The sequence below is a fragment of the Callospermophilus lateralis genome (genome assembly GCF_048772815.1).
Source record: "Callospermophilus lateralis isolate mCalLat2 chromosome X unlocalized genomic scaffold, mCalLat2.hap1 SUPER_X_unloc_1, whole genome shotgun sequence".
Taxonomy (NCBI): domain Eukaryota; kingdom Metazoa; phylum Chordata; class Mammalia; order Rodentia; family Sciuridae; genus Callospermophilus; species Callospermophilus lateralis.
In genome coordinates, this window is record NW_027510162.1 from 359,966 (window position 1) to 387,192 (window position 27,227).

At 37.1% G+C, this 27,227-nt stretch overlaps 1 protein-coding gene across 1 annotated transcript; it reads left to right on the forward strand.

Annotated features, from left to right (window-relative positions):
- The first annotated feature begins 1,366 nt into the window (after positions 1-1,366).
- On the forward strand, positions 1,367-26,792 carry Zrsr2 (zinc finger CCCH-type, RNA binding motif and serine/arginine rich 2). Its single transcript, XM_077107915.1, has 11 exons — positions 1,367-1,413; positions 1,814-1,893; positions 4,125-4,215; positions 7,365-7,473; positions 8,013-8,099; positions 11,091-11,129; positions 11,669-11,787; positions 18,023-18,236; positions 21,094-21,149; positions 21,922-22,031; positions 24,865-26,792. The coding sequence occupies exons 1-11, from the start codon at positions 1,376-1,378 to the stop codon at positions 25,575-25,577; spliced, it is 1,656 nt and encodes a 551-aa protein (XP_076964030.1). The 5' UTR covers positions 1,367-1,375; the 3' UTR covers positions 25,578-26,792.
- Positions 26,793-27,227: the final 435 nt, after the last annotated feature.

The following is a 27,227-nucleotide window of genomic DNA, read 5'->3' on the forward strand; positions in this document are numbered from 1 at the left end:
CATCACAGTCTTATTGCTAACAGGGCTGTTTTACTCTCTCAGTCTTTAATCTCATCGATCCAGTTTAGTTTCATCACCCCTCTCCTAGATTATGTGGTACTGTATTTCAATTTTATGTTCAGATGTTTGAGAGTGGGTGGGGGTCTCCCTACTTTGTGACCCAGGTTGGTATTGAACCCTGGGCTCCAGCGATCCTCCTGCCTCAGCCTCCCAAGTAGCTGGAACTACAGGCTTGTTCCACCCTGACTGGCTGCAGTTGTATCTTTTAATCCTTTATATTGCAAACCACAGTAATTTGCCTAAAACACAAATACCACTACAACAGTCCTCTGCTTAAAAGAGATAGTTCCCTGTTGTTTACAGAATATTAAAGTGTTTTAGCCCTCATCCATAAGCTAGGCCCAGCTCACCTCCACGGCTGCATTCCTTGACACTATTAATTTGCGGCTGAAATTCCATAAACGAATTTCTCGCCGTTCCCAGAACATTCGTTTCACCTCTTCATACCTTTGCTTATAATCATCTGCCTGCAACCCTGTTCTTGCCCTTCTCCACCTGGATAAAAGCCATGTTCCTTGGAAAAATTAGCGAGGTCCTAGCAATTTAGTGAGACCCTGTCTTAAAAAACAAACAAAGGAAAAAAACAAAATAGGCTGGTTCAATCAGTGGTAAAGCACTCCTAGGTTGAATATCACCGAGTACAACAAAACAAAAACAATAACAAAACAAAACAAAAAACAGTATCAACACAAGCATCACTAAACTCCCTGAATTCCCAGGTGGACTATTTTAATTAAACTTCATCTTTGCCGGCAACATATTAACTTTTCTATGTAACGATCCTTCTCCGCACCTCAAATTGTAAACTCCTTGGGTACACAGGTTACAATTTTGCAACCCCTGAGTTAGCTCGGATTACAGGAGCCCAGCGGAGTGAATGGAAGGGGGTGGAGTCTAAAGCCTTGCCTGAGGCGCTGATAGGTGGATCCGCGGAAGGAGGCGGAGCCTGGAGAAATTCTAAGGGAAGCCGGGCTAGCAGTTCTGGGGAGAATGAGTATTCGTGAGTGAATGAGAAAACGGGGTTGGGGGGAGGTACGGCTTTAACCTCCTGGCCTCCACACTCCCACTAAGATGTATCGAAGCGCTGAGAAGAAAATGATTACTTCCTGGGCGGAATGAGTGCTCCAGAGGTTTCGGGAAGGAGACATTTATTTAGGCAGGGTTTTGGCAAACCAGTCACAAAAAGAAACCTCCCGTCTTTGGTCTTTGGTCCCGCCCGGGCTGATGCCGCGCGGCACCGACGCCTGCGCTCGCCTTCTCCATTCTTAATCCCTCCTCTTCCGGTCAAATCTTGGGGGTGGGGCGCGCCGGTAAAATGGCAGCGTCCGAGACGATGGTTCCTGAGAAACCTAGGTAAGCTCCGTTTGAGGAGATGGGCTGGAGAGAAAAAGGGACGGAGCTGGCCAAAACTGTCATAGAGGTTGAGCAGGCTGGAAGGAAAAGGGAGCTGGGCCCAAAGAGGGAGCCACCGCGCTCGTTTGGACCCTAACCCTTTCCCTGGCTGTCAACCGTCGTCCATGGGCTTAGGGAAGCGAGGAGGGGAACAAGTAGCAAATTGGAGAAAAACTGCTATTTGGGTGTGGAGGGATGAGGTAATAGTAGTTACATGTTCTGGAATTAAAACACTGGAAGTGCGATTTCTCTCCCAAGCATCCGAGCGGTCTCCTGTCAGTGGGCGCCGGGAAGAGAAGATCCCGGGCAGCGCTGCGGGTGCGGCTGCTAACATTGATGTGTTTATTTTTCGATCTTCCAGTCACAAAAAGTACAGGGCCGCCCTGAAGAAGGAGAAAAGGAAGAAGCGTCGACAGGAACTCGCTCGATTGAGAGACTCAGGTATCAATAGGCTCCCTATCCGGTTTTTTGGGTATGAAATTGCTCGCTTTATTCCCGCCCAAGTTAGGGCCCCAGTGTCGGAAGTCAAGTACTGCATCTGATGAAGAATTGCTGTGACTGCTGTCTTCCAAGTAAAGCTATGTTAGACCCATTTCACAAACAATGTTAATGCCCGAGAGGGGGAGAGTCATGGTTAATCCTCATCAACCGATTTTGTATTTATTAAGTACCTAACAGTACAGGTACAGGCATTATGAATTGCAGCAGCTTGCAAAGCTCTTGTAAATAGTTTTTGGTGGCGAATATTTTTCTTTGTAAGCCCAGCATGAGTTGAAAGTTTTAATTAGACACTTTGCAAGTTTTCCCCAAACTTCAGTAATATAAGAGACCCTTTGTTTATTCAAATTATTATTATTATTATTATTATTATTATTATTATTATTGTGGTGATGGTGGTGCTGGAGATTGAATGAACCCGGGGGTGCTTTACCGCTGAACTACAACCCCAGACCTTTTTATTTTTTATTTTGAGACAGGGTCTTGCTAAGTTGCTAAGGGTCTCACTAAATTGCTGAGGCTGGCCTGGGACTTGGGATCCTCCTGCATCAGCCGTTTGAGCAACTGCTATTATAGGCACGGGCCACAGTGTCCGGTTTGTAGCATAATTTTAGGTGTACAGTTACATATATAATACAATTAGATATATTGTGTTTATATGTATCCTCATATATTTTGATTGTACATGTACTGAAAATGCTACACTCAGAACTGTTAATGAACACCTCTGTGGAGTGAGTGAGCTTGTTTGGCAAGCAGGGGATGGGGAGTTGAGTAAGCCATTAAACGGATACTTGTATCAACTAAATGCAGGCTCTGCCTACTTTGTGGGCATACCTCGATGCAAGTCAGTCATATCTCTGGTCCTTTACATGCATCAGATCTTAATTTAATTGTCTTAATAATTATGTTAGAACTTAGCCTAAATTTTTTCCTATTTTAATTACAAGTGCTGAAATAAAGTTTACTTAAGAATAATAAATTATTGTAGTGATCTTGGACTGGGTGAGTCTTTGGTTAGACCTATACTCAATATATGACAGACAAAATCTTTTTCATTTAAGTTTGTGTTTTTCTGTTACATTTCCTCAAGATAACTTTATCCCCCCACCCCAATTTCACTGTTTTTTTTCCTCTCAAAATTAAATTTTGAATAGAAGATGTATTTAAAATTATTTTACCATGTCTTTATTTTAAAATGGTTCCAATGCACAGAAAGTTGAAGAAACAGTACAGTAAATACCTATGAACCCTTCTGCTAGTTTTGTCAATTGTTAACATTTGGCCTTATTTTCTCTCTCTTTATATATAAAGATACATACAACATTTTTTCTGAACCCATTACATAGCACTTCACCCCTAAATCCTTAAGCCCGCCTGTTCTAAGAATAAGGATGTTTTCCTGCAGAACCACAATACCAAACTTGTACCTATGTAAATGAAGAGTAATTCAATAGTATGCATGGGTCTTATTGAAACTTTCTCAAACGGGGATTGAATGTTTTAAAAATTTCAAGCCAGTTTTCTTGTGGAATGCTTTGCATTCTGAATTAGTTCATTTTCTTGTTATTAGCATCAGGTAATAAAATTTTTCTCATTATTAGCATCTTTATGCCAAAATGCTACAGAATGCATATTATAAACTTCATATTGCATACATCATAAGAGCTATAATGACAGGTTGTTCCACTCTGAGTGAACCGATTGTGCTACTGTAAGTGCACATTTCCCCCTTTACAATTAATCCTCATCTGTGAGATGACATTTTTGAGATGATGTAAATATCCTCATTCCAAGAAACTTTCATCCAATGTTTTTAACATCTTTTTCTGAGTTAAGTAGGAGTTGTAAAAGTGATGATTTTTCTGCTTCAGTCTTTCTACATTTTTTAGTTGCCATTCTTATGTAAAGATGGATGTTCCTTCTAACATCCCACCACCTTTTTGAGTATCACTAGGGAACCATTGATTAATTTTAAAATTTTGATGTGTTTTCCATTACCATTATTATTATTATTTTGATGGTCACTTTGTACCAAATTTAGGCAATTAAAGCCCTTATTATTAGAAAAGCTTAAAAAATTTTTACCAAAAGATTATATGTATGTTTTCCCTGAATTATTGACCAAGGATTTGCAATACTCAAAAGTTTAATAAACATTTGAATTTTCTCAGGAGTCTCACAGAAGGAGGAGGAGGAGGAAGAGGAGGAAGCTTTCATTGAAGAACAACAACTAGAAGAAGAGAAGCTGTTGGAAAAAGAGAGGTCAGCACTAAGTGAAATAAAGTGAACTCTGTTATTTTATAGGAATATTATAAGTCTTTAGTAGCTAGTATGGGTTTGTTTTCTGTATAAAATCTTGTATAAAATGGGTCTTATAAAATACTCTGTATAAACTATTTAAAACTAGCTGATGGGCTAAAATTACATAATATCTTTTTTAAAAATGGAAATATTTTGTACTGTGTTTGCTAATTGATCAATGTTAAAAAATATATAATTAACAAGCATAGGAAGTGAAAGGTCTTTAATAAACAGCACACCCAAAGACAGCCACTACCAAGAAAGAAAATATAAATATCCTGTACAATTCTCAAATGGCATGATATTTATGCATATTTTTCTATAAATTACCTTCTTGTTAGACACATAATACATATATTTCATGTTGATACAGGGATCTAATTCAACCATTTTGATGTCAACACAGTATCCATTGTATGGATGTAGCATAATTTATTCTTTATTCATAATATATAGTTCTCTATTGGTGGACTTTCAGGTTATAATGGATTTTACTATTATATAAAAAGTTGCAATAAGCATTGATGCTTATGTATCCTTGGAAATTGTCCTATTATTTCTTTAGGGAAATACCATGAAATGAAATTGTGATCAAAAGGATAAGTTCATGTAAAATGAAATTGTGATCAAAGGATAAGCAGAGTTGAAAGGGTATACTGGTTTGCAATTTGTATCACTTTCAGCAGTGAATCAAGGTGACTATGTCCCTATATTTTCAGTCACACTACCAGTTTTTTTAAATGCTGTAGTAAAAAGTTATATTTCATTGTTTCAAAGGTACATTTCCGAATTAGTAAAATTGAATATATTTATGGGTGTTTTTTTTTTTTTTAATTTTTTTTTTTGATCAGCACTGGGGATTGAACACAGGACCTTGTGCATACTAGGCAAGCACTCTACCACTGAGCTCCATCCTCAGGCCTTTTTATTTTATTTTTGAGACAAGTTGTTACCAAGTTGACCAGGCTGTCCTTGAACTTGAGATCTTCCTGCCTCAGCCTCCCAAGTAGCTGGAATTACAGACATGTGCCATTGTGCCTGGCCTTTGCATACATCTTAGATTGCTTAAGTCTCACAGCTTTCTCTTTGGGGATACTTTTTTAAAAGTGTATTTTATAAATAATGTTATTACTTGATTAAAGATACTAATTCTTTAACTGTCTTGTGTGATATACATTTTTCTCCATCATTGTCAGTCCTAACTTACCTTGTAATTACTTGCTATGATTCGATTTTCATGTTGTCAAATTTCATTATAATATCTGCCCTTGTTGCCTGACTTTAAAAGGTCTCCTCTGTCATGTGATGATGAAAACTTCTATTTTTCTTTTAGTATTTTTTTTCAGTGAATAGTTTGTGGCACACACCAATATGAATGTATTTAATGCTATTCAACTGTTCACTTAAAAATGGTTAAAATGGTATATTTTATGGTATGTACTTTTTACCACAATAAAAAGCAAGCATGATTTTTTTTAAAAAAGAGAATAAACTTTATAGGCATTCTTTAGCTATTTAGCATGATCAGTGGAAGTGTTGCTTGTTTTCTTGTAATTGATTCCTGTTATCTACCAAGGTACAGAAGTAGATGGAATTATCAAAATGTCAAAATATGTATGGAATGAAATAGGGAAGTAATTTTGTTTTCCTACTTGAAATCCATCTTTTAAATTATATACATGTGTCTTTGTTGTCCTTGGATCTTTTGTTTATTCCTATATGATGTTGAAAAACAGGGAAATTAATGATAGGAAAGTACCATATGGATTTATGTCCTATTTTAAAGCAGATGAATAGTATATTCAAGTTATTAAATACTAAAATTTTTAACATATTAATAATGTGGTCCTAAATTTATATACCATTTGGTTCAGTTATATACAATTAATATGTTTCTCAAAAGATTCGTAAGTCAGAGTTCTGCACACTGAAACATCTATATGGTTCCCTAAAGCACACATAGGAACATTAAAATATGTAATTCACAGCCTCTACTATAGCTAAAAGATGTGTTCCTGGAATCTGCAGTTAGAAATGGAACATATTTTCTTAGAATATTTGAAACTGTGGTTAGGTACCCAGGCTAGACATAAAACCATATATAGCTCCTAAAGTTGCTGTAGTAATAATAGAACAATTTCTCATGTTCCATTTCTATTCTACAAAAATCAGTGGGAAAATGAAATTTAAGTTCTAAACACCTGATTAGCAAATAAACTTTGTAAATATAACCCCCTTTTAAGTTAGAAACTTGTGATATCATATATCTGAGACTCTTGCCACTTTAAGATAACATCACTTCTTATAATTAGTCATTTAAAAAAAATCAACTAGACACCATTTTTTTAAACTTCTTTTCATCTTAAAACCAATAGCTTTAAAGACATGCTCATAGTGTAATTTTTTTTTCTTTTTTTCAGCAGTTTAGATGTTTCAAGGCAAACCACAAGAATCTCTTAACTATGTGGAGTAGTAGTCCAAGGTTCATGGTAAACCAGGCTTTCATAGTGCTACAGTCATAGAGTTGCCATATTTTTAAATGCTTAGAATGGGAAGTATAGTGCTTTCATAATGTGAAAAGCTAAATGTTGCTTCAAAACTTATTACCCAACTTGTTTGCACCTAAACATTAGTGTGATTAGCCTAAAGGGGAAGTCAAAGTCTTTTTTTTTTTTTACATAAAAGATGTCATAGTCACACACACTTATGAAACAGAATGAGTGATTGTAGCTTATTACTGTCTAGGAAGATACTTGCTGATAATTAGTCCTTTTTTTTCTTTTTTCTTTTCTTTTTCTTTTTTGTAATTGTAAATGGACAGAATGCTTTTATTTGTTAATTTTTATGTGGTGCTGAGGATCGAACCCAGTGCCTCACACATGCTAGGCAAATGCTCTACCACTGAGCCACAGCCCCAACTCCTGATACTTAGTTCTTGTCCAAATTTTTTAAGATATCTTTTTGTTCTCTTACCCCATTTAACTGCTTTATAGAAAATACATTTCATGATATTTTAATCATTCTCCAAACATGTCTTTTTTGTTTCTTTTTGCTATCTTGTGTGTGTGTAGATTAATTCCCATTTATTTGATCACATCATTAATTAATAGGCAAAAATTACATGAGGAATGGTTGCTAAGGGAGCAGAAGGCACAAGAAGAATTCAGAATGAAGAAGGAAAAGGAAGAGGCAGCCAGAAAACGGCAGGAAGAACAAGAGGTACAGTATTAATCAAATAACCAATTAAATAAATAGTTAACCAAAATATCTCTCACTAAGAGTTGCATATCTGGGCTGGGGTTGTAGCTCAGTGGTAGAGTGCTTGCCTAGCATCTGTGAGGCACTGGGTTCAATTCTCAGCACCATATATAAATATAATAAAAGTCTATCAAAAACTAAAAAAAATATATTTAAAAAAAAAAAAAAAGAGTTGCTTATCTTTCCGGCTATGGTGGTGCATACCTATAATCCCAGCAACTTAGCAGGCTGGGGCAGGAGAATTGCAAGTTCGAGGCCAGCCTCTGTAATCTAGTGAGATCCTGTCTCAAAATAAAAAATTTTAAAAAGGCTGGGGATATAGCTTGGTGATAAAGTATCCCTGGATTCAATCCCTAGTACCAAATATATATATATATATTCCTTTTTACCAATATTTTTAGTTTTTCTTTTCATTTATTTGCTCTCTATGTTAAATGTTTTTTAAAAGTAAGTCTGAAAAGAAATGACCTTTCCTTCTCTCTTTCTTTTTTCCTTTAAAGAGAAAGTTAAAGGAAGAATGGGAAGAACAGCAGAGAAAAGAGAGAGAAGAGGAGGAGCAGAAGCTACAGGAGAAGAGAGAAAGAGAGGTGATTCCTGTCACAGGAGGATAGGCGCTGCGTATCTTCTTAGTGTGCACATGTGCTGGGTGATGGGTTTGAAGAAAAAGCTGTGGGCATGTCAGGGTTTGGATTTTTTTTTCTTGTTTCTTGTTTCATTTGTTTGGAAAGAGACTTTTCGTCTAGAAACACACTAATTTCTTTGTGATGTTCTTCTTTGGGTCATTCAGTGACAGATTCCTTAAATTAAGGTTTTCTTTAGCTTTTACCCAGTTTGCCCTTTATACCAGCAATTAGCAAATTTTTTCCTTAAAGGACCAGATACTAATATTTTAGGCTTTGTGGTCTATATGGAACCAGCTCTGCCAGTGTACTCTGAAAACAGCCATAGGTAATATGTAAACAAATGGTTAAGGTATTCTAGTAAAACATTTCTACAAAACAGTCAGCTGGCTCATGCTTTGTTCTGTGTACCAATCTATAGCAAGTCATGTTTTTTGAGGTTTTGTTGTATATGTGTTGACTTCTTTAGAGAATATTTATATTGTTTCCACATTTATTTAGTTCTTAAGAAATTGAACAGCTTATGACACATCAACAAGAATTAGTTGACTTAAAGAAATCAGGAGCTCAAATAATGAGGCATTATTTAAACTTTTTTTTTTAACTGTTATTAAATCATGACTTTCTAACTTGGGCTATAAAGATAATTGTAGCTAACACACAGTTTTTATTTAAAAAAATGATAATATGTATGTATGTATGTATTATCTATATTTTCCAGGATTCTTTTTTAAAGATTGACTTGGTTTGTTATGCTGTTATTCCTTAACAGTGTATTTATTTCAAAGATAACACAGCTCATCTTTCCTTGACTGATTCATCAGGATGTATCTTTTTTGGAATATTGCTAAATTTGAATAGAGTCAAATTGGGTAATCAACTTATAATGGGGAAAATACATTTGTTTACATCCTAATCATGTTGGGATAGAAGCAGCTTCCAATGCCTATATTTTTTGAGTCTCAGGCATTAGTTTCAGTGCAAATTTTTGATACCCTTATTTGAACACTGCTTTTGAGATGAAGCAACATAACATGGTAGGTTTTTAGGGAGCTTATCATATTTTATAGAGATAAATCAATTTCTTTCTTAATGGTAGAATATTCTTTTAGGGATCAAATAAAAACTAATGCTTCTTTTATGCTTTTGTTTCAAAGGAAGTCTGGTTAAATATTAAAGAGAAGTGGGTCAAACAAAATAAATTCTGAGCATATATGAAGGAATATGGGCTGTGGATATAGCTTAAAAATGGAGCTCAGCAGTAGAGTAGTGTTTACCCACTATGTGTGGGCTTCTGGGCATGATCCCTAGCATGAGGGGAGAACATGCAATGTATGTTTCTGTTGTATACATTTCTGTTGTGTATATGACACTTCTCTAGTGGACAGAAATAGAGCAGTGAAAAAGCACACAGTCTGTTCTCATTGAGGTACTTTTCTAGATGGGGAGTCAGATGATAAGTAAACAAAACACATAACTTAAAATACAATAAGATAATGTTAAATGCTGTAAAGGAAGAAAGTAGAGAGTCATGTGATAGAGTGATGGGGACAGGGGAATACTTATTTAGATTGCCAGGTTAAGGAAGTCTCTGAAGAGGTAATGTTTGAATTGACACCTGAGTGCAGAGATCTTGGGGAGAAGAGGCTTGGAAGTGGAAAGAAGGGCAGGGTGCTCAAAACATAGAGACTAAAGAAAAGTGAGTCAGGGTATCCTAAGAAGTCAGGAGGGTACGAAGTCTGATTATGCAAGGCCTTTTGGATTTGAAGGAATTTGGATTTTATGTTAAGTGTAATCAATGGAAAGACATTAAAAGGATTTTTTTTTAAGCCAGAAATGACTTCATCCCATTTGTAATATTATCTTCAATAGATCATTCTAACTTTTCATACAAAGAATGGGGGATGGTGAACAGTGACCAAGGAAGCGAGAAGGAAACAGTGTAACCAGTTTCAAGGCTGCCATTCCAGATGGGAGACAACAGTGGTTTGGATGAGGGTAGTGCTTTAAAAAGATAAGTTCACAGATTTGGAGTGCTGCGAGGCAGAGTTAACAGAACTCTAGCTGGCAGATTGACTGGGAGAGAAAGAGAAGGAAAGTGAGGGGAATTCACGTCCTATTTTTAGTTTTTGTTTTGTTTAGTTTTCAAGTCCTAGTTTTAGTTTTTTTGTTTGAACAGATGGGCAAATGGCAGCACCAGTTAGTGAGAGGGATATTTAGGTAGGTGGGTGGGGGAGGACAACCAGTTCTGTTTGGGGTCTAGCATGTAGCATATGGCTCTGGGTTCAATCCCTAGCAGGAGGGGTGGGTAGACCTCTGTTGTGAGCCTTTTAAGTTACCAAGGACTCTTCCATGACCAGGTAGGTATCAAGTAAGCAGCTAGATACATAAGTCTTATGTATTGCTTTAAGGAGCTAGTAAAGAAAAGTCTGTAGAACATAATTTAAAACTTCTTCAAATACCAATTAGGTAGAAATTTACTAGCATATCGCAAGACTCCCTTTGCCTTATTGAAAAGTTTGAAATTTCTCATAAATCCTAATTACTACTGGTCATAGTTTAGCTTCTGTTAAATATTTATAATGTTTTACCTAGTATTGTATTTTATAATATTCATTAATAAATTATCTTAAAAACTAGAAGGTGATATAGATACTCAAATATACTAAATAATACTGTTACTGAAACTATTATATTTTAAACCTTTTTCAATCTGATCTAGTCAGTTTTCTATTTGAATAAAAATTCTAAGCTATATGTCCTTTGAAAGCTTTTCAGAAGATTTGTGGTTAGAAAATCAAAACCTAAAACCACGTGTATGTAGGTAGGTGTGTGTGTATGTGTATGTGTGTGTGTGTGTGTTTTAATTATTACACATTAGATTCTTAACCAGAGAAACCAGATGTGACTTACCTGACTTCCAGGTTTTCATTAGTCCTATGTTTGCACCATTTATAGGAAGCTGTGCAGAAGATGCTGGATCAGGCTGAAAATGAGGTATTTTCATAACCTTTCATTAAGAATTTGAGATTAGTTTATATTTCATTAGAAACAATAATTTCAGTAATGTTAGTTTGGTGGTAGGCTATTTAGATCACACCTGGATATCTGGAATCACTTTTGTGGCATTTTAGTGTATATGACAATAAGTTTATTAATGAACAAAAACAAGTGGTATTGAATCACCCTATGAACTGTACTTATTTTGAGTCCTTAAGTGTGTATAAGCAACATCACATACTGTTAGCCTCAAATGGTCAGTTTACCTCGATTGAGAGTAACTTTTACTTTTCTCATGTTGGCTCTGTAAATCTTTGGGTCCTCTTCAGAATAGATGAACAGAAAGGAAACCTGGTAGCAGTAGTGATACCTGATCAAGCAAAGTGACTGGGCAGCAGAGAAATTTATAACTTAAATATGAATGATTTTAACTGAAAACATTTTAATTTTTGATGGAGGCATTTGAATATTTTTGGAAACATTGAGTCTTTCATGGGTTTTTATACCACAAGTAAAGTTATGGTTATTTTCAACAGCTGGAAAATGGTACCACCTGGCAGAACCCAGAACCACCAGCAGATTTAAGAATAATGGAGAAAGATCGTGCCAATTGTCCATTCTACAGTAAAACGGGAGCTTGCAGATTTGGAGATAGGTAACATATTTTGCTTTATCATGTCAGAATGAAGTGATTCAAAATGGGAGGTTTTTGAGTACTCCTTTAGGGAGAGGCTCAATTTGAAATCATCAGGCCTCTGCTGCTTTTTTGCTGCCTCTGTCTCCCAAGCTGGTCATCCTCTGTACCCACCTTCTTCCCTAGGTGGGCTGAGCAGGGTGTGTCCTTTGTATTCTCTCTTTAACCTTTTGTTCGTTGGTTTCTTCCTGTGCTCATGTGAGTCCACAGTGAACAACTTGGACAGGGAAATGATTGGAGCAGCTGGCCTTTATCTTTCAAATGGTAAACACTGTGCCCAAAATAGGCTTTTAAAACTTGACATGAGTAAAGGGACTCAGAAACAGACTCCTGGGTTCAAAAACTGGCTTCAGTAGCTTTCTCTTCAGAAACATTATTTAAACTATCTGTGATTTAATTCCCCTCATGTGTGAAATGGGGTAGAAACACAGTATCATCCTTCTGAGTGGGCTGTGAGGCCGGAAGGAGTGAAGGAGTGAAGGAATGAATGCCTGACAAGCGCAAGGAACCACAGTGAGCACTGGGTGTTCTCTGGTGTTTTCATTATTGCTACGGTTGCCATCATTCTCTGATACATTCTTGCTCCTTGCCTCTTTTGGGATAATGATTTTGAAACAAGACATTCATTCATGTGGAAACCTAATGTTGATCTTTTCAGTCATTTAGCAAACATTTGAACACCTAGCTTATGCCAGGTAATGGTGATTTTTGTAATTTGGCTTATTTATGAATGAACAACTCCAAATTTCTAAGGGTAAATGAGTCCATCTGAAGCAAAATCTAATTATTTCTATATATTCATCCTGTGGAAGAGAATATCTAATGTCTTATTAATCCCAAAAAAGGGATATGAGTAGGGAAATTCATATGTATTTAATGAAAATCTATATGTTGTCTCAGGTTTTTTTTTTTTTGACTCATAAAATTGTCCATGGCCTGAGCCCCCTACCCCCCTGCTTCTTTGAAAATATGAGCTTTCTCTAGCTTTTTCTTTCTTTTTTTAAAATTTAAGCCTTCACACCATTTTTCATTTTTTAAGATTAATGGTTCTCAACCCTGGATGCATATTAGAATCATCTAGGAAGCTTTCAAAATGTATGTCCCCCACCTCAAATTGAATAATTCAGAATCTTAGAGACTCAAATGGCCTTAGTTTTGAAATGTCCTCATGTGTTTCTAATGTGCCCCGGGATTGATGTCCAATATGTAACTCCTTTTATATTTTATGGCTGGGATTGTAGATGCCCAGAATACCTATAAAAGGACTTACAGGATCTGATATCTGGTAGAAAACCTCCTCTTGAGGAACTAGGGACTAAGGAGACTTTGTTCCCTTTGGTATCTTTAGAAGCATTTCCCATATGTACATTTAATCTTATCAAGAAACAGTAATAGGGCTGGGGATGTGGCCAGTGGTAGAGCGCTTGCCTAGCACATGTGAGGCACTGGGTTCAATCCTTAGCACCACATAAAAATAAGTAAAATAAAGGTATTGTGTCCATCTACAATTAAAAATTAAAAAAAAGAAACAGTAATAATTAATATACAACAATTCCTACCAAAGAAAAACATACAGCAAATTATCTTTGTTGAGACAACTGAGTCAATTTGAATTCACATTTATGTGGGTAGTTGAACCAAGTGGTCTTTTCCAGCCCCAGGATCCCTTGTTATATATATATTTTTAAAAATATATGTATATTTTTAGTTGTAGTTGGACACAATACTTTTATTTATTTATTTATTTTTACTTTATTTGTTTATTTCTATGTGGTGCTGAGGATTGAACCCAGGGCCTTACACATGCCAGGCTACCACTGAGCCACTACTCCAGCCCCTTATTTATTTATTTTTATGTGGTGCTGAGGATCGAACCCAGCTCCTTGCACATGCTAGTCCAGTGCTCTACCACTGAGCCACAATCCCAGCCCTTGTTATATATCTTTAACACTTCTTTGAAATTTGAGACTTAAGGAAGCCTGAATCTGGATTCTTCTTCTGTTGGACCTAAGTGAGAGAAGGGGCAATGTCTTAAATGGTTGACACTCACTTCTTTGAGGAAAGAGGAGTGGCCTATTAGACTCTGATCCCATCTGAGAGTCATTTCAAGGAAATATGGACTGTAGTCACATTAGTTTGTGACCAATTTTCTTTTTCCTTTCTTGTGGTAGTAAAGATTGAACCTAGGGTATTTTACCACTGAGCTACATCCCTGGCCCTTTAAAAAAAATTTTTTTAATGGTGATATTTAAAAAAAAATCTTCTATTTATTTATTTTTATGTGGTGCTGAGGATCGAACCCAGCGCCTCATGCATGCGAGACAAGCACTCCACCACTGAGCTACAACCCCAGCCCAGCCCTTTTAATATTTAATTTTGGTATTTATTTTAATATTTTATGTTGAATTGCTGAGGCTGGCCTCAAACTTTAAATCCTCCTGCCTCCAGAGTTACTTGAATTACAGGTGTGCACCACTGCACCCGGCAGTTTGTGACCACTTCTTACTGTTTTCATAGGCTATGAAATTTCACTACTATAATTATCAAAATATGAGAGTGATTCAGGTATTTGCATTGTTTAAATGATGAGTTGTGACATAAAATTCTGTAAAATTAGCAGTTAGGAAACCTAGCCCCATTGCTTCAGACAAGTACATTGTCCCCTTTTACAGAGAGCCTTGGTGATTTGCTTCAGTTGATATAGCTGTTCTTTTCTTTAAGATTTGTCAGATTGTCACAGAAACACTTCCTTAACCTAAACATTTCTTTGGTTGTTTTTGTAATTAGTACGGAATCCAAATAGAACATTTCTAGAACTGATGTTTTTTTTCAAATGACAACTCCTTTGAAAGGAATTTTATTGTTGTTTTCTTCTTAAAACAACATAATCACTGAGGAATTATTTACACCCCACCTACTTCCAGAAGTGATTTAAAGAAGGCTCATGATCAACTACATTAAGTTAAATTAAATAAAGGAAATTGAAAGCAAGGGAAGGAGGGGAAAGTGAGTTATTGTGAATGTATGATGCTTCTGACTCTGGATTTTAATGCATCCCATGCAGATACTAAGCTGTATGTTTCTTACTAAAAAAGAAGAATGAATGGTATCTCTGGAAAGACAAAATTTTCTTGGCACCCGATTCTTTTTTTTTTTTTTTTTAATTTTTAGTTGTATATTGACATGATACCTTTATTTTATTTATTGATGTGGTGCTCAGGATCGAACCCCGTGCCCCACATATGCAAGGTAAGTGCTCTATCACAGAGCCACAACCCCAACCCTTGGCACCTGATTCTAAATGTGTTTCCCATGGAATCTTGGATAAAGGCATTAGATAGGAAGATGGACAGTAACTTTGATAGATTTTTTTTTTAACACAATGCCTTTATTTATTTATTTTTTTATGTGGTGCTGAGGATTGAACCCCAGTCCCGCCCATGCTAGGCGAGCGCTCTACCGCTGAGCCACAATCCCAGCCCCCAATTTTTTATTTTTATTTTATTTATTTATTTATTTATTTGGTGGTGCTGGGGCCTTGTGCATGTGAGGTAAGTACTCTACCAACTGAGCTATATCCCCAGCCCTGATAGAAGTTTTATAACAGTTGATGTGTAGTTTTCATGAGAATGTTTCTTATAGTGACCTTTGCTAAATGATTACAGCCCACCTTTCACATGCAGCATAGTGATTCTATGAAAGACAAAGGTTGTGAGCACCAGAAATACTCCCTTGAGATAAGGAAAAAGAAGAATAGTCAGTCAGTTAGTTGTTCCTGAGGGGTTCATTAGATACCCACACAATTTACTGGCATCCTTGGGCTAAATAATGTTCAACTCTGTGTTTTTGTGGCAGTTTGACTTGATTCAGGTATCAGTATCATGGGTAAATAGCATGCCAAATCTGGCTAATCATCAGGACCTGGTGAGGTGGTATTTCGAAAATATGGGTTCTCTACCCCTTGAGCTCTGGGGCAGACTGGAGAAATCTCTCTTCCAAGTAATTCTGAGAACCACACAGCCTTGGTACCACAGCATTAAACTCCTTCCTACATATTAGCTTTTTTAGCTGACCTTTCTGTGGGGGGTCTAGGCTGCCTTTTGAATACCCTCAGATTATAATGACTGTCTCTAGGCCAAGCGGGGATTTTCCCTAGACAGGGACTTTGGCTCCTCTGTTCTAAAACTGATGAATGTTCATTTGACACCCTTGGAACTAAGGCCAGTTTTATTCAGATCTAACAACCCCGTCAGCAGAATTTTAACTTCGTTAAGTTGTTTCCTTGTCTAATTCCCTCTATATGTGCTTCATACTTATAAAATTTAATTCACCACAAACATTGCTGGCCAGGTTGAATCCTTGCTCTTAGTGCTGTCAGTAGCAGTACTTGGGAATATGGATCTAATTACAAGGTCTCTAATTGAATAATCAAGAAGGTCATTTGGAATATAGAAAATTTCACATTAATGAGCATTGGTGGAACATTTCTGAGTTGGGCATGGTGTGTGTTGTGCATTCTCACAGGTGTATAGATAGATATTACAGCTGTGGAAAGCGAGCATGAGTAACAGTCACTTCAGGGTCAAGGACTTTCCTCAATACTTCCCTTATTCTTTAACTTTTTGTCTTACTGATTTAAAAAAAAAATAGTTGTAGATGAACCCAATACCTTTATTTATTTTTAAAAAAATATTTTTATTTTTCAATTGTAGTTGGATACAATACTTTTTATTTATTTATTTATGTGGTGCTGAGGATCAAACCCAGGGCCTCGCACATGCTAGGTGAGCGCTCTACTGCTGAGCCCCAGCCCCAGCCCCAGCCCCACAATACCTTTATTTTATTTATGTATTTTTATGTGGTGCTGAGGATTGAACCCAGTACCCGCATGTGCTAGGCGAGTGCTCTACCACCGAGGCACAACCCCACTCCTGTCTTATTGATTTTTAACTAGAAGTCTAACAAAGAAATTTTGTTTATTTAGAACTTTGAATTATATATTTCTTTCCCACTTTAGAAAAAGGAAGCCAATAAAAAATTAAATTCATATAAAGGATTTTAAGAAGAATTGTTCACATGGAGTCTCATCAGCTTTTCCTTGTTCTAGTTTAAACTGTGAAAAGAAAATTCTTCATAGTGATTAGCCTTCATTAAATAAAAATTATATTTATTGTACTCTATAATGAACAGGCACCAGATTGTAGGTTAACTCAGATCTCCCAGATCTGTCTCTTCCAACCATATGACCTGGGCAGATGGGCTTCTTTAGGTTTCAGTTTCTTTCTTTCTAAAGTGGGGATAGTACTAGTACCAATTGTCCTGAAGGTTTTAAGAATCAGAGGGAAAAATGTAAAAATGGCATGAAAACTATAAAGTGCTATACATAGATGAGATTAAAATTCTCTACTCATTGAAAATTCTTAGATTGCCCTATTCTCTATGCATGTAAATTAACTGAAGATCATGTAATACCAAGATTCTATTGTTAATTTTTACTATCTTCCCAAAAGTCCCACGTGTGGCATCTCATGCCTGTCACCATACCCTGTCATACCAGTGGGGCTTTCTTTTTCCCTATGGTTCAACATATAAAAAGCTTTCTAGTTACTTCTTTTGGTGTTGGTGGTGGGGTACTGAGCATCAAACCCAGGGCTTCATGCATGCTAGGCAAACATTCTACCAATGAGACACATCCCCAGCATTAAAAAAAAAAAAAAAAAAAATTACTGAATTTCATAGCATATGAAGTTGAAAATCATTTACAGTCTGATTCTGTGTGTGTGTGTGTGTGTGTGTGTGTGTGTGACTTGGAATTGATGCAGGGGTGCTGTACCACTGACCTACGCCCCCATCCCTTTTTTATTCTTATTTTGAGACAGGGTCTCGCTAAGTTTCCGAGGCTGGCCTCGAACTTGCGATCCTCCTGCCTCAGCCTTCCAAGTTGCTGGGATTACAGGTGTGTGGATTACAGGTGTACACCACTGCACCCGGCCCAATCTGACATTTTAATGAGAAGCCAATATATTGGTCAATCTTATAACAGTTTTCTCACATGCTGAAACTTGACATCTGAGTAGGATTTATCTTCCAGGCAAGTCAAAACAGCTAAGTTACTTGAGTCTTTATCTCTTAAGTTTTTTACAAATGATTTTTAACTATTGGACTAGTGAATTGGGTTTTTTTTCTTCATATGCAGGTGCTCACGTAAGCATAACTTTCCTGCATCAAGTCCCACCCTTCTTATTAAAAGTATGTTTACTACATTTGGAATGGAGCAGTGCAGGAGAGATGACTATGACCCTGATGCAAGCCTGGAGTATAGCGAAGAGGAAACCTACCAACAGTTCCTAGACTTCTATGATGATGTGCTGCCTGAGTTCAAGAATGTGGGGAAAGTGATTCAGTTCAAGGTGAGTGTGTGTGGAGAGGACTGTTGTGCCTCCCTCTGAAGTACTCAGTGCATGAGAGAGCTGGGGCCCAGGCAGTTTACCTGGGTGGAGCCGTGTGCCAAAACATGCCTGGCCCAGGATCAGGCCCTCAGTAAATGTCACTTACTTCATCACTTCTCCTTTTCCACCTCCACTCTGGTGCCATATGGATGCCATAAAAAAAGGAATCATGCCACATGAAATCATAAGTGTGTATTAGTGTGAAATTTCTGGACTAGTGGGGTCTGGGTTGGTGAGGATTTTTCGTTTATTCAGTACCTTTGTGCTGTTTGAATTCTTTTCCTTTTGGCACTCTCTGTATCAGGTCCTTGCACATAGCTGCCCAAGCTTTCACTTAAACACTGCCTTTGATGGACAGTGTATCCCTTCCTTCCTCTGTAGGCACTTCACCTAGAGCTGTGGTGATGCAGCAGGACTCAGCTTCACTCCCTGAGCATGTTGGTGCACTGTGTTGATGGTGCCTGCTTGCATCTTCTTCCCAAGATGCTCGTTCTTGGTTCTGGAACTACACAAGAAACATAGATCTTTTGATTTTTTTTCTTTTCTTTTTTAACATTATTTTTATTCATTGGCTACTTTCAGTACTGAACATAGCATCACCAAAACCATGGTTTGTGATGACGTATACTAGATGAGAAAAAGGCATTCAGATGACACATAATTATTTTAAAACCTTGAAGGTCAGATGTGATCCCTGCTGCTCCTGGGACCCATTAGTTGAATCCTAACAATGAAGCCTCCTAACCTGTTTATTTGATCAGATTTGAACCTGAATGACTTTGTTTTGTTAGGGCAAGGAAAATGTCCCTTAGCTTGGGAAAAAAAAAAAAAAACAAATAAATCTGATATTTGTCTGCAACTGGAAATGACAGTAAAGAGTTGGAACAGCTGAGAAACAGATATATTCATGAAATTCAAGGCCATGCTTCTATTAACTGATGTGAAGATCTTTCAAAATTCTTTTAAGATTTCTTTCCCACTTAACCTTTTGTTTCTGTGGAGTATGCCTTCCTGTCTTTGTGCTGCTCAGCACAAGCAATAACCAGTAAGTGGAAGTGCATGGTCACACCTACAAGATACCACCTTGAAGCAAGCACCAGCTGTGGAAGCAGTGTGGTTTGACCAAGCCTGTGCTCTCAGACTTGTCACTTTATCTTTAAGTGCTTTTTCACTTACATCAGTGGTGTCCCTCATGATATTCTTGGATCATACTATTCCTGTGATATGGTAGTGGTAGAGCTGCTTTTAAAACTTCAGACTGGTTAATGGAAATCATACCATTACCTGTGATAGGCTGCATGCACTGACCATGACATTAGGATGACCAAGCTCATGCTAATCACATTGGCAGTTACAAAAGGAAAGCTATTTAGTAAATTTTTACAGGGAGAAATTTTAGAATATCAAATTTGTTACAGAAAATTAATAGCAGGTCCTTGGGAACCATTGGATTAAATAATCTTAAAGGTCTCTGGCACAGCTGACACTCCTCAGGACTTTCATTCTTCCTTTTAAGGATGGTGTTGCAAACTGTCATTGAGTATGGATCCTGCCCATTTTGGGATGCTCTAATAAAAATGCTCTGGAACAAATTTGTAAAATTATAGATTAATTTGGAAGAGAAAAACTAAACACCAGTCAGTATATTTGAGGACCTTCTTATATACCATATTAAAAAATAAACTTGTCAATTTTGAAGACAAATGATCAAGTATTCAGCCTAAATGATCAAGTATTCCTAGTAATTCCTAGTAATAAGAAGAATGCATATAAAAGTCAGATATTATTCACACCTATTGGCCAAAAGATTATAAATTCTATTGATCCCAAGAGTAGGTAAGGATGTATATATTAGTTAAACTTCTTCAGAGAGCAGTTTGTCAATAGTTTGTGAAGTGGAAGGCACAGCTAAACTACACATTGGCATGTTCCTTCTGATTGTGCACACTAGAGAGGTCCTTACACCCACAGAAGTGTGTTGAAGAATGCTGACCACAGTGCTATTTGTGGATGGAAAATTGGAAGCACCTCAGTAGCCATCATTAGAGGAGCAGATATATAAATTTGCTAATTTGACGTATCAGATGAGTCATTAAATTTACACTATTATATCTTGAAAAAAGAATGTAGAACAAATACCATTTTTAGAAAGTTTTAAAACATACAAAACAAAGATATACATTGTTTATTAATACATATGCATATTTCCTTGCATATATATGCAGAAATATGTGTATTACAATTTTGAATAATAACCATTTGTATACATGTTACGTATTTTCTGGCACACATACAATATATGTGTGAATGTGTGTGTGTGTGTATGTATGTACGTTGTGTCTGTGTAAATCTATATATGTATACATGCATTAGTGTTTCTGTTTAGTAAAACAGGCTACCCCCAGCCTCCAGGTAGTGCCCACCTATGTGATGGAGAAGGGAAAAGATCAGGATGGCAGGACTTCAACTGGGCCTTCAATGTTTTACTATTTAAACATTCTTGGTCAAGAATGAAAAATGTTAGTGTTAAACCTGGGTAATGTTGTCTATGGATTGATTTACATTCTCTGTATTTTTTGCATGTGTGAAACATACTTATGGGTAAAAGCAGAACTGATCAACAAGAGATTAGATAATTGAGGCCTGCAGTGCTTCTCTGTGCTTAAGAATGCCTTAAATAGACACAAGAGTGGGCTAGTGTCTCTGTTTTGGAATCTTTGATTAGTAATTACTTTGGGGAATGTTAGCCTGGCAAAGCATTTGATGACTGAATGGTTTCTTTAAATTTTTTATGATAGCATTTTTCATTGTTCCTTAGGTTAGCTGCAACTTAGAACCTCATCTGAGGGGCAATGTGTATGTTCAGTACCAGTCGTAAGTATTGTGACCATACCATGTTTTGTCATGGTATGATCTTTGGTTTTTGTTGACATCTAGGACTTTTAAATTGGATATATATATACCCTTCATATGCATGGTATTTTTCAAAATGTTAATATTAAGAGCTGACATAGAAACATAGAAGACATGTGAAAATAATACATTTGTATTTCATTCTTTAAATATTAGCATAGTTTTGAATCTTTTACAATATGGTTATATTATTACTTATATAACTTTAATTAAAAGTTCAAACTGAAAAGGGATAACTAGAATAGAGAATATAAAATATAAATGTAAAAAGCCAGAGATCGAAGTCCCAAATGATCTCAGTGTGCATTTGACCAGCTAGGAGAATAGTTACTCTATCATTTCTGCTTGTCTTGCTGTTTCCCTAGGCCACACCATGCCTAATGGGTTCAATTAGCCATTGTAATAAGGAGCACAGCAGTCCTAGCTAAGAAAGCACAGGCTCTAACAATGGAAAGCACTTCTGCAGTTTTAATGGCCCAGTCTTTTGGATTAAGAAGCTTTGACTCAAGCCAATTTCCATGCATCACAACCTCTCAGAGGGTTAGTAAAAAAGGCACCTGAATAAATTGCAAGCTGCAGGAGCCCGAATGTTCTAATGAAGACTCCCTAGGTAGTACAGAAACAGCAAACTTGGTGGTCCTACGATACCTGAGTAAAAGGGTTAATTAATAATAGGGTTAATGTGCCTATTAGAGTTATTATAAAGCACATCCTTTGATTTTTTTATTCAAAGGGAAGAAGAATGCCAAGCAGCCCTTGCTCTGTTCAATGGACGTTGGTATGCAGGACGGCAGCTTCAGTGTGAATTTTGCCCAGTGACCCGATGGAAAATGGCAATTTGTGGTAAGAAACAACATAATGATCCCCCCACCCCATTATCCCACTATATAAAAGGATATTCTTAGGGGGAAAAAGTTCTTTTAAAAGGATGAGACATTGCTTTTGCTTCATGCAGATGAACAGGGACATCATGTAAAGGACACTGCAGTTTTGATCTGTAATAGACCTTGTGGGTCACTTGGTGGAGGAGGTGACTGAGGTCACAATGAGGTGGCAGAAGTGGGGTAGAATTTCAGTCTTCCGGATCTTCAGCCCTAGACTCTTTTCTGACAAATCAGGAAGCCTAAGAAGTGTCTGCAGGTAGCCATGTTGTCCTTGTGGCAGTTTCAGAGGTGTTTTCTATTCATTGGTTCTCTTCACTTGAGCTGTTTGTTTCCATCTTTTTTCTCTAAAACATCTTTCTCCTTTACCATAAACATTACCTATAGATAATGTTTCCCATCTTTGGAAATCATGCTCTTGTGCATTAGAAACCAAATGGGAGGTATAGGATTAGTTAAGTGTGCGTTTGATGAGTTCAGTTACACTGACTCATGGGGCAGTGGCAACCGAACCAGGAAGTGATTCAGCACTGTGTAGGACAGAGCCTGCAGTATTGAAGTCCTAGTTATTTTCCGATTTCTAAAAATGGGCTTGGCTGAATCCGTGTGCAAATTTCCCAGGTGAGAACGGATGATGTTCTGATGCCTCAGGAGTGCACTTCTCCTTCCCTTTACTTGTGTTTCTTGGCTCAATGTTTTCACCTGCTTAAAATCTCAGTAAAAAATATATATAATTTATAAAGTCTGAATCTTTAGCAATCTTATCTTAATGGATACTGTCATTTTAAAACCACTTATGAAGCAGGGGAGAGATTTTAGAATTCCTTGCTTAGGGAAACCAGAAGAACCATTAAATATCAAGTTTAAAGGCTCTGGGAATGAAAGTGATGGAATTGTTTTCTCCATGATTGTTTCTTTTGCCAGTTTGTGTGAATCCAGTGTGATTTCATGAGGTGCTTCTGAGTATGGCTTTAACTCTGCCAAAGCAAGAGACTATATTATTATTTTTCTGGCATTGCAGATTGAACTCAGGGCCTTGTGCGTTAGGCAAATATTCCACCACTGAGCTATCCCCTCAAAACCCCCATCCCATTTTTTTATATTTATTTATTTGTTTGTTTATTTTTTTAGTTGTAGACAGGCACAATATCTTTATTTATTTATTTTTATGTGGTGCTGAGGATCAAACCCAGTGCCTCACATATGCGAGGCAAGCACTGTACCACTGAGCTATAACCCAGCCTCCTCCCCCTCCCATTTTAAAAATAACAGCTTTGTTGTTTTTCTTAGTGGCTAATGACCGTGAACATCTTTTTGTGTCTTTATTATTGGCCATTTCTATATCTTCTTTGGAGAAGTATCTATTTAGATCCTTGATCCATTTTTAATCAGGTTGTTTCTTCTTTTATTACTGAGTTCTTGATGTATTCTATATGCAAGTACCTGATCATAAATATGATCTGCAGGGATGGGGTTGTGGCTCAGTGGTAGAGTGCTCGCCTAGCATGTGTGAGGCCCTGGGTTTGATTCTCAGCACCACATATAAATAAATAAAATAAAGGTATTATGTCCACCTACAACTAAAAAAATATATATTAAAAAAATATGATCTGCAAATATTTTCCCCTATTCTGTGGGTTGTCTTTTTACTTTTGTGTTCTTTGAAGCACAAAAGATTTTTATTTTTATTTTATTTTTTTCAGTATTGGAGATTGAACACAGGGGCACTGTACCTGACTATCTCTCTATCCCTTTTCATTTTTTATTTTGAGGCAGGCTTTTGCTAAGTTGCATTGACTGGCTTCAAACTTGCAATCCTCCTGTGTCAACCTCCTGAGTAGCTAGGATTATTGGTGTGTGCCACCATGCCTGGCATTATTTTAATAAAGTCCAACTTTCTTTCTTTTGGGGGGACTAGTATTTCTGGTATCATGTCTAGGATTGCATTGCTTAGCCCAGGGTCTCAAATGTTGTGTTTTCTTCAGAGTTATAGTTTTGTCTCTTACATTTAAGTCTCTGATTCAGATTGAGTTCATTTTTGTATATAGTACATGGTATAGGAGTATTTCATTTCTAGCTGTTTTATCTATTTGGGGAATAGGAATTTAATGGGTTGTTTTGGTGTGTGTGTGTGTGTGTGTGTGTGTGTGTGTGTGTGAGAGTTACTGGGGATTGAACCCAAGGGTGCTTTCCCATTGTCTCACTGGACTACAACCTCAGCATCCCCCACATACTTTTTTGAGGTATAGTTTTGCTAAGTTGCCCAGGCTGTCCTTGAACTTGCAATTCTCCTGCCTCAGTCTTCCAAGCTGCGGGAGGTGTTTGTCACCATGCCTGGCTATAATCTTACTTTTAAAGCATTAAGAAAATATAGGCTCATCTACCTATGATAGGCCTTTTCTTTTGACCAGTGGTTCTGTCCTGCCATCGCCATGTGCTTTTGAGGTCATCACCACAGGGACCCCAAGGCCTGGCTCTTCCGTGTTATTAGGGATCTAATTACTGTAGAAAAGGTAATGTGGTCACCACTTGTTCAGTTGCACTCTGATGATACATAGGTGTACAGAATATTCTGGTTAATTAAAACTTCTGATTTGATACCTTTCAGAGTTCCAGTTGTTAGAACATTTGAATGTTTTTGAAATTTTGAGAATCAATATATGTAAGCCTCTTAGCTAGCAAATAATAGGAAATAATTCAAACATATCCGAACATCAGAAATGTACCTTTGGAACGAAGTGCCATCTTCAGAATACACAGTAGTAATTGCTGTTTTTCTCACTGTACCATTGCAGGTTTGTTTGAAATACAACAATGTCCAAGAGGAAAACACTGCAACTTTCTTCATGTATTCAGAAATCCCAACAATGAATTTTGGGAAGCTAATAGAGACATCTACCTGTCTCCGGATCGGACTGGCTCCTCCTTTGGTAAGAACTCAGAGAGGAGGGAGAGAATGGGCCACCACGAAGAATACTATGGCAGGAGGAGGAGAAGAAGCCCTAGTGCTGACCACAACTACAAGAGAAATGGGGAGTCTGAGAGGAAGAGGAGAAGTGCACACAGGGCAAAGAAATCTCACAAACACATGACAAAGAGTCGTGAGAGGCATAATTCACGAAGCAGAGGAAGAAAAAGAGACCGAAGCAGGGGCCGGGGCAGCCAGAGCCGGAGCCATAGAAGCCGAAGGAGCCATAGGAGCCAGAGCCGGAGTCGGAGCCGCAGGAGCCGGAGCCGGAGCCGGAGCCGAAGTCGGAGCAGGAGCAGAAGGAGCAGGAGCAGAAAAAGCAGGAGCAGGAGCAGAAAAAGCAGGAGCAGGAGCCTGAGCCAGAGCCAGAGCCAGAGCCAGAGCAGGAGCGGGAGTAAGAGCCGGAGCCGGAGCCGAAGTAAGAGCCAGAGCCAGAGCCAGAGCCAGAGCCAGAGTCAGAGCTCGTCTAGATCCAGGAGTTGTGGCGGGAGGAGGTCAGGTAGTAGAGACAGAACGATTCAGAGTCCCAAATCCAAATAAACCTATTTTATTCTTTAATGGTTGCATATCTTACTTATTATGGCTACTACATTCTTGGATAGAGGACTGTGTGCTCAGATAGGTTCTGACAAAAGCCTATATAACCTGGAATCCTATTGTAAAATATTTTAACTCTTTGATAATCAGAAACTGTGTTTAGTATAGAAAATTACTTATAACTCTTACCTTGAGAGATTGTTAACACAGGAGCATTGCTTTTTCTTTTTTCCTCCTCTTATGAGCATCTACACATTTTATTTTATATACATATATATAGAATTATTTATATGTGTGTGTGTGTGTGTGTGTCTACACCACACACAGCATACTCACATATAATTATTTTTTTTTGGGGGGGGGGTACTGGGGATTGAATCCAGGGGCATTTAACCACTAAGCCACATCCCCAGCCCTTTTCTTATGAGAAGGCATCTTGCTAAGTTGCTTAGGGACTCACTAAATTGCTAAGGCTGGCTTTGTACTCAGATCCTCCTGTCTCAGCCTCCTGAGCCACTGGGTACACATATTTTTTTTATTCAAAGATTATATATGGCTCTAGTTGAATGTTTTCCATAAAAAACATCTCATTTCATCAAGCCCACTTCTCATTTTTATACTCTGCACAGTGGGCATCTACCAGTTTATGTACCCATATCCCTGTTGGTGGATTTTTAATTTTGTACCATTCAAGAATCCTGTGCTTGAAAACAATCCTGTGATGGATTTCTTTAATTAATCCCACATATTTCTAATCATATTCTTAGGATAAATTACATCAAAGAAGACAAGTATTATATTTTCAAATTGCCTTCCAGAAAGACTTCAAAACATTTACTCTAGCAATAATAGGCTCTGCTGCTCTCACAACACTGTTATTTTAATCTTTGTCAATTTGGTAAATTTTAAATATTTGTTTCTGTACATATTGATTAAAGCAAACATTTTTTCTTCTGTATTTAATGGCCATTTTGTTTGCCTTTTAAAAATATTCTATTGGATTTTTCTGTATGCAAAAGCTGAATGGCTTTTTTTGCTTTAAGATTCATTTTGTCAGTTTTAAAGGATAAAGTACATTTCCCCCCTCCTACCACATATCTGTAGTACCTCTTCAGTTGGAAATTTTCTATTAAGGTGTATATCTTTTTTTTTTTTTAAGTTCTTTAGGTATAATGCTTATCTTTGTCATTTTCGGGAAAATCAGTCATTGCTACAGAATACCTAGTGTCAAAACAATTCTAGAATAGAAATCATAGAAGAGTGGTCAGGGAAGAAAACCTAATGTATAAAAAGCTTCAGGCACATTATCCCTAGATTTCAGATCATAAGTAAGAAAAGATGCTCTCATGCCTTTCTATAAATTTTTTAGAACTATTTTTCAATTGACATACTTTGGATCTTGAATTTCAGGGTATGTAGCACTTAGAAATTTAAGATTTGGGGATAAGAACTTAAAGATACACCAAATCCTGAAAAGCTAAAACAAAAAACTGAAACAGCCAAACTTTTTAAAGAATCAGATTTTTGCATGGTATTCTTTGACTTCTGTAATCTGGTAGTTAATAAAAGTAGTATGTGGTTGAGAATAATTTCACTTTAAAGAATCTGACTTGTTCCACTATAAATGCCTGCTTTAATCTAAAAATGATTGAA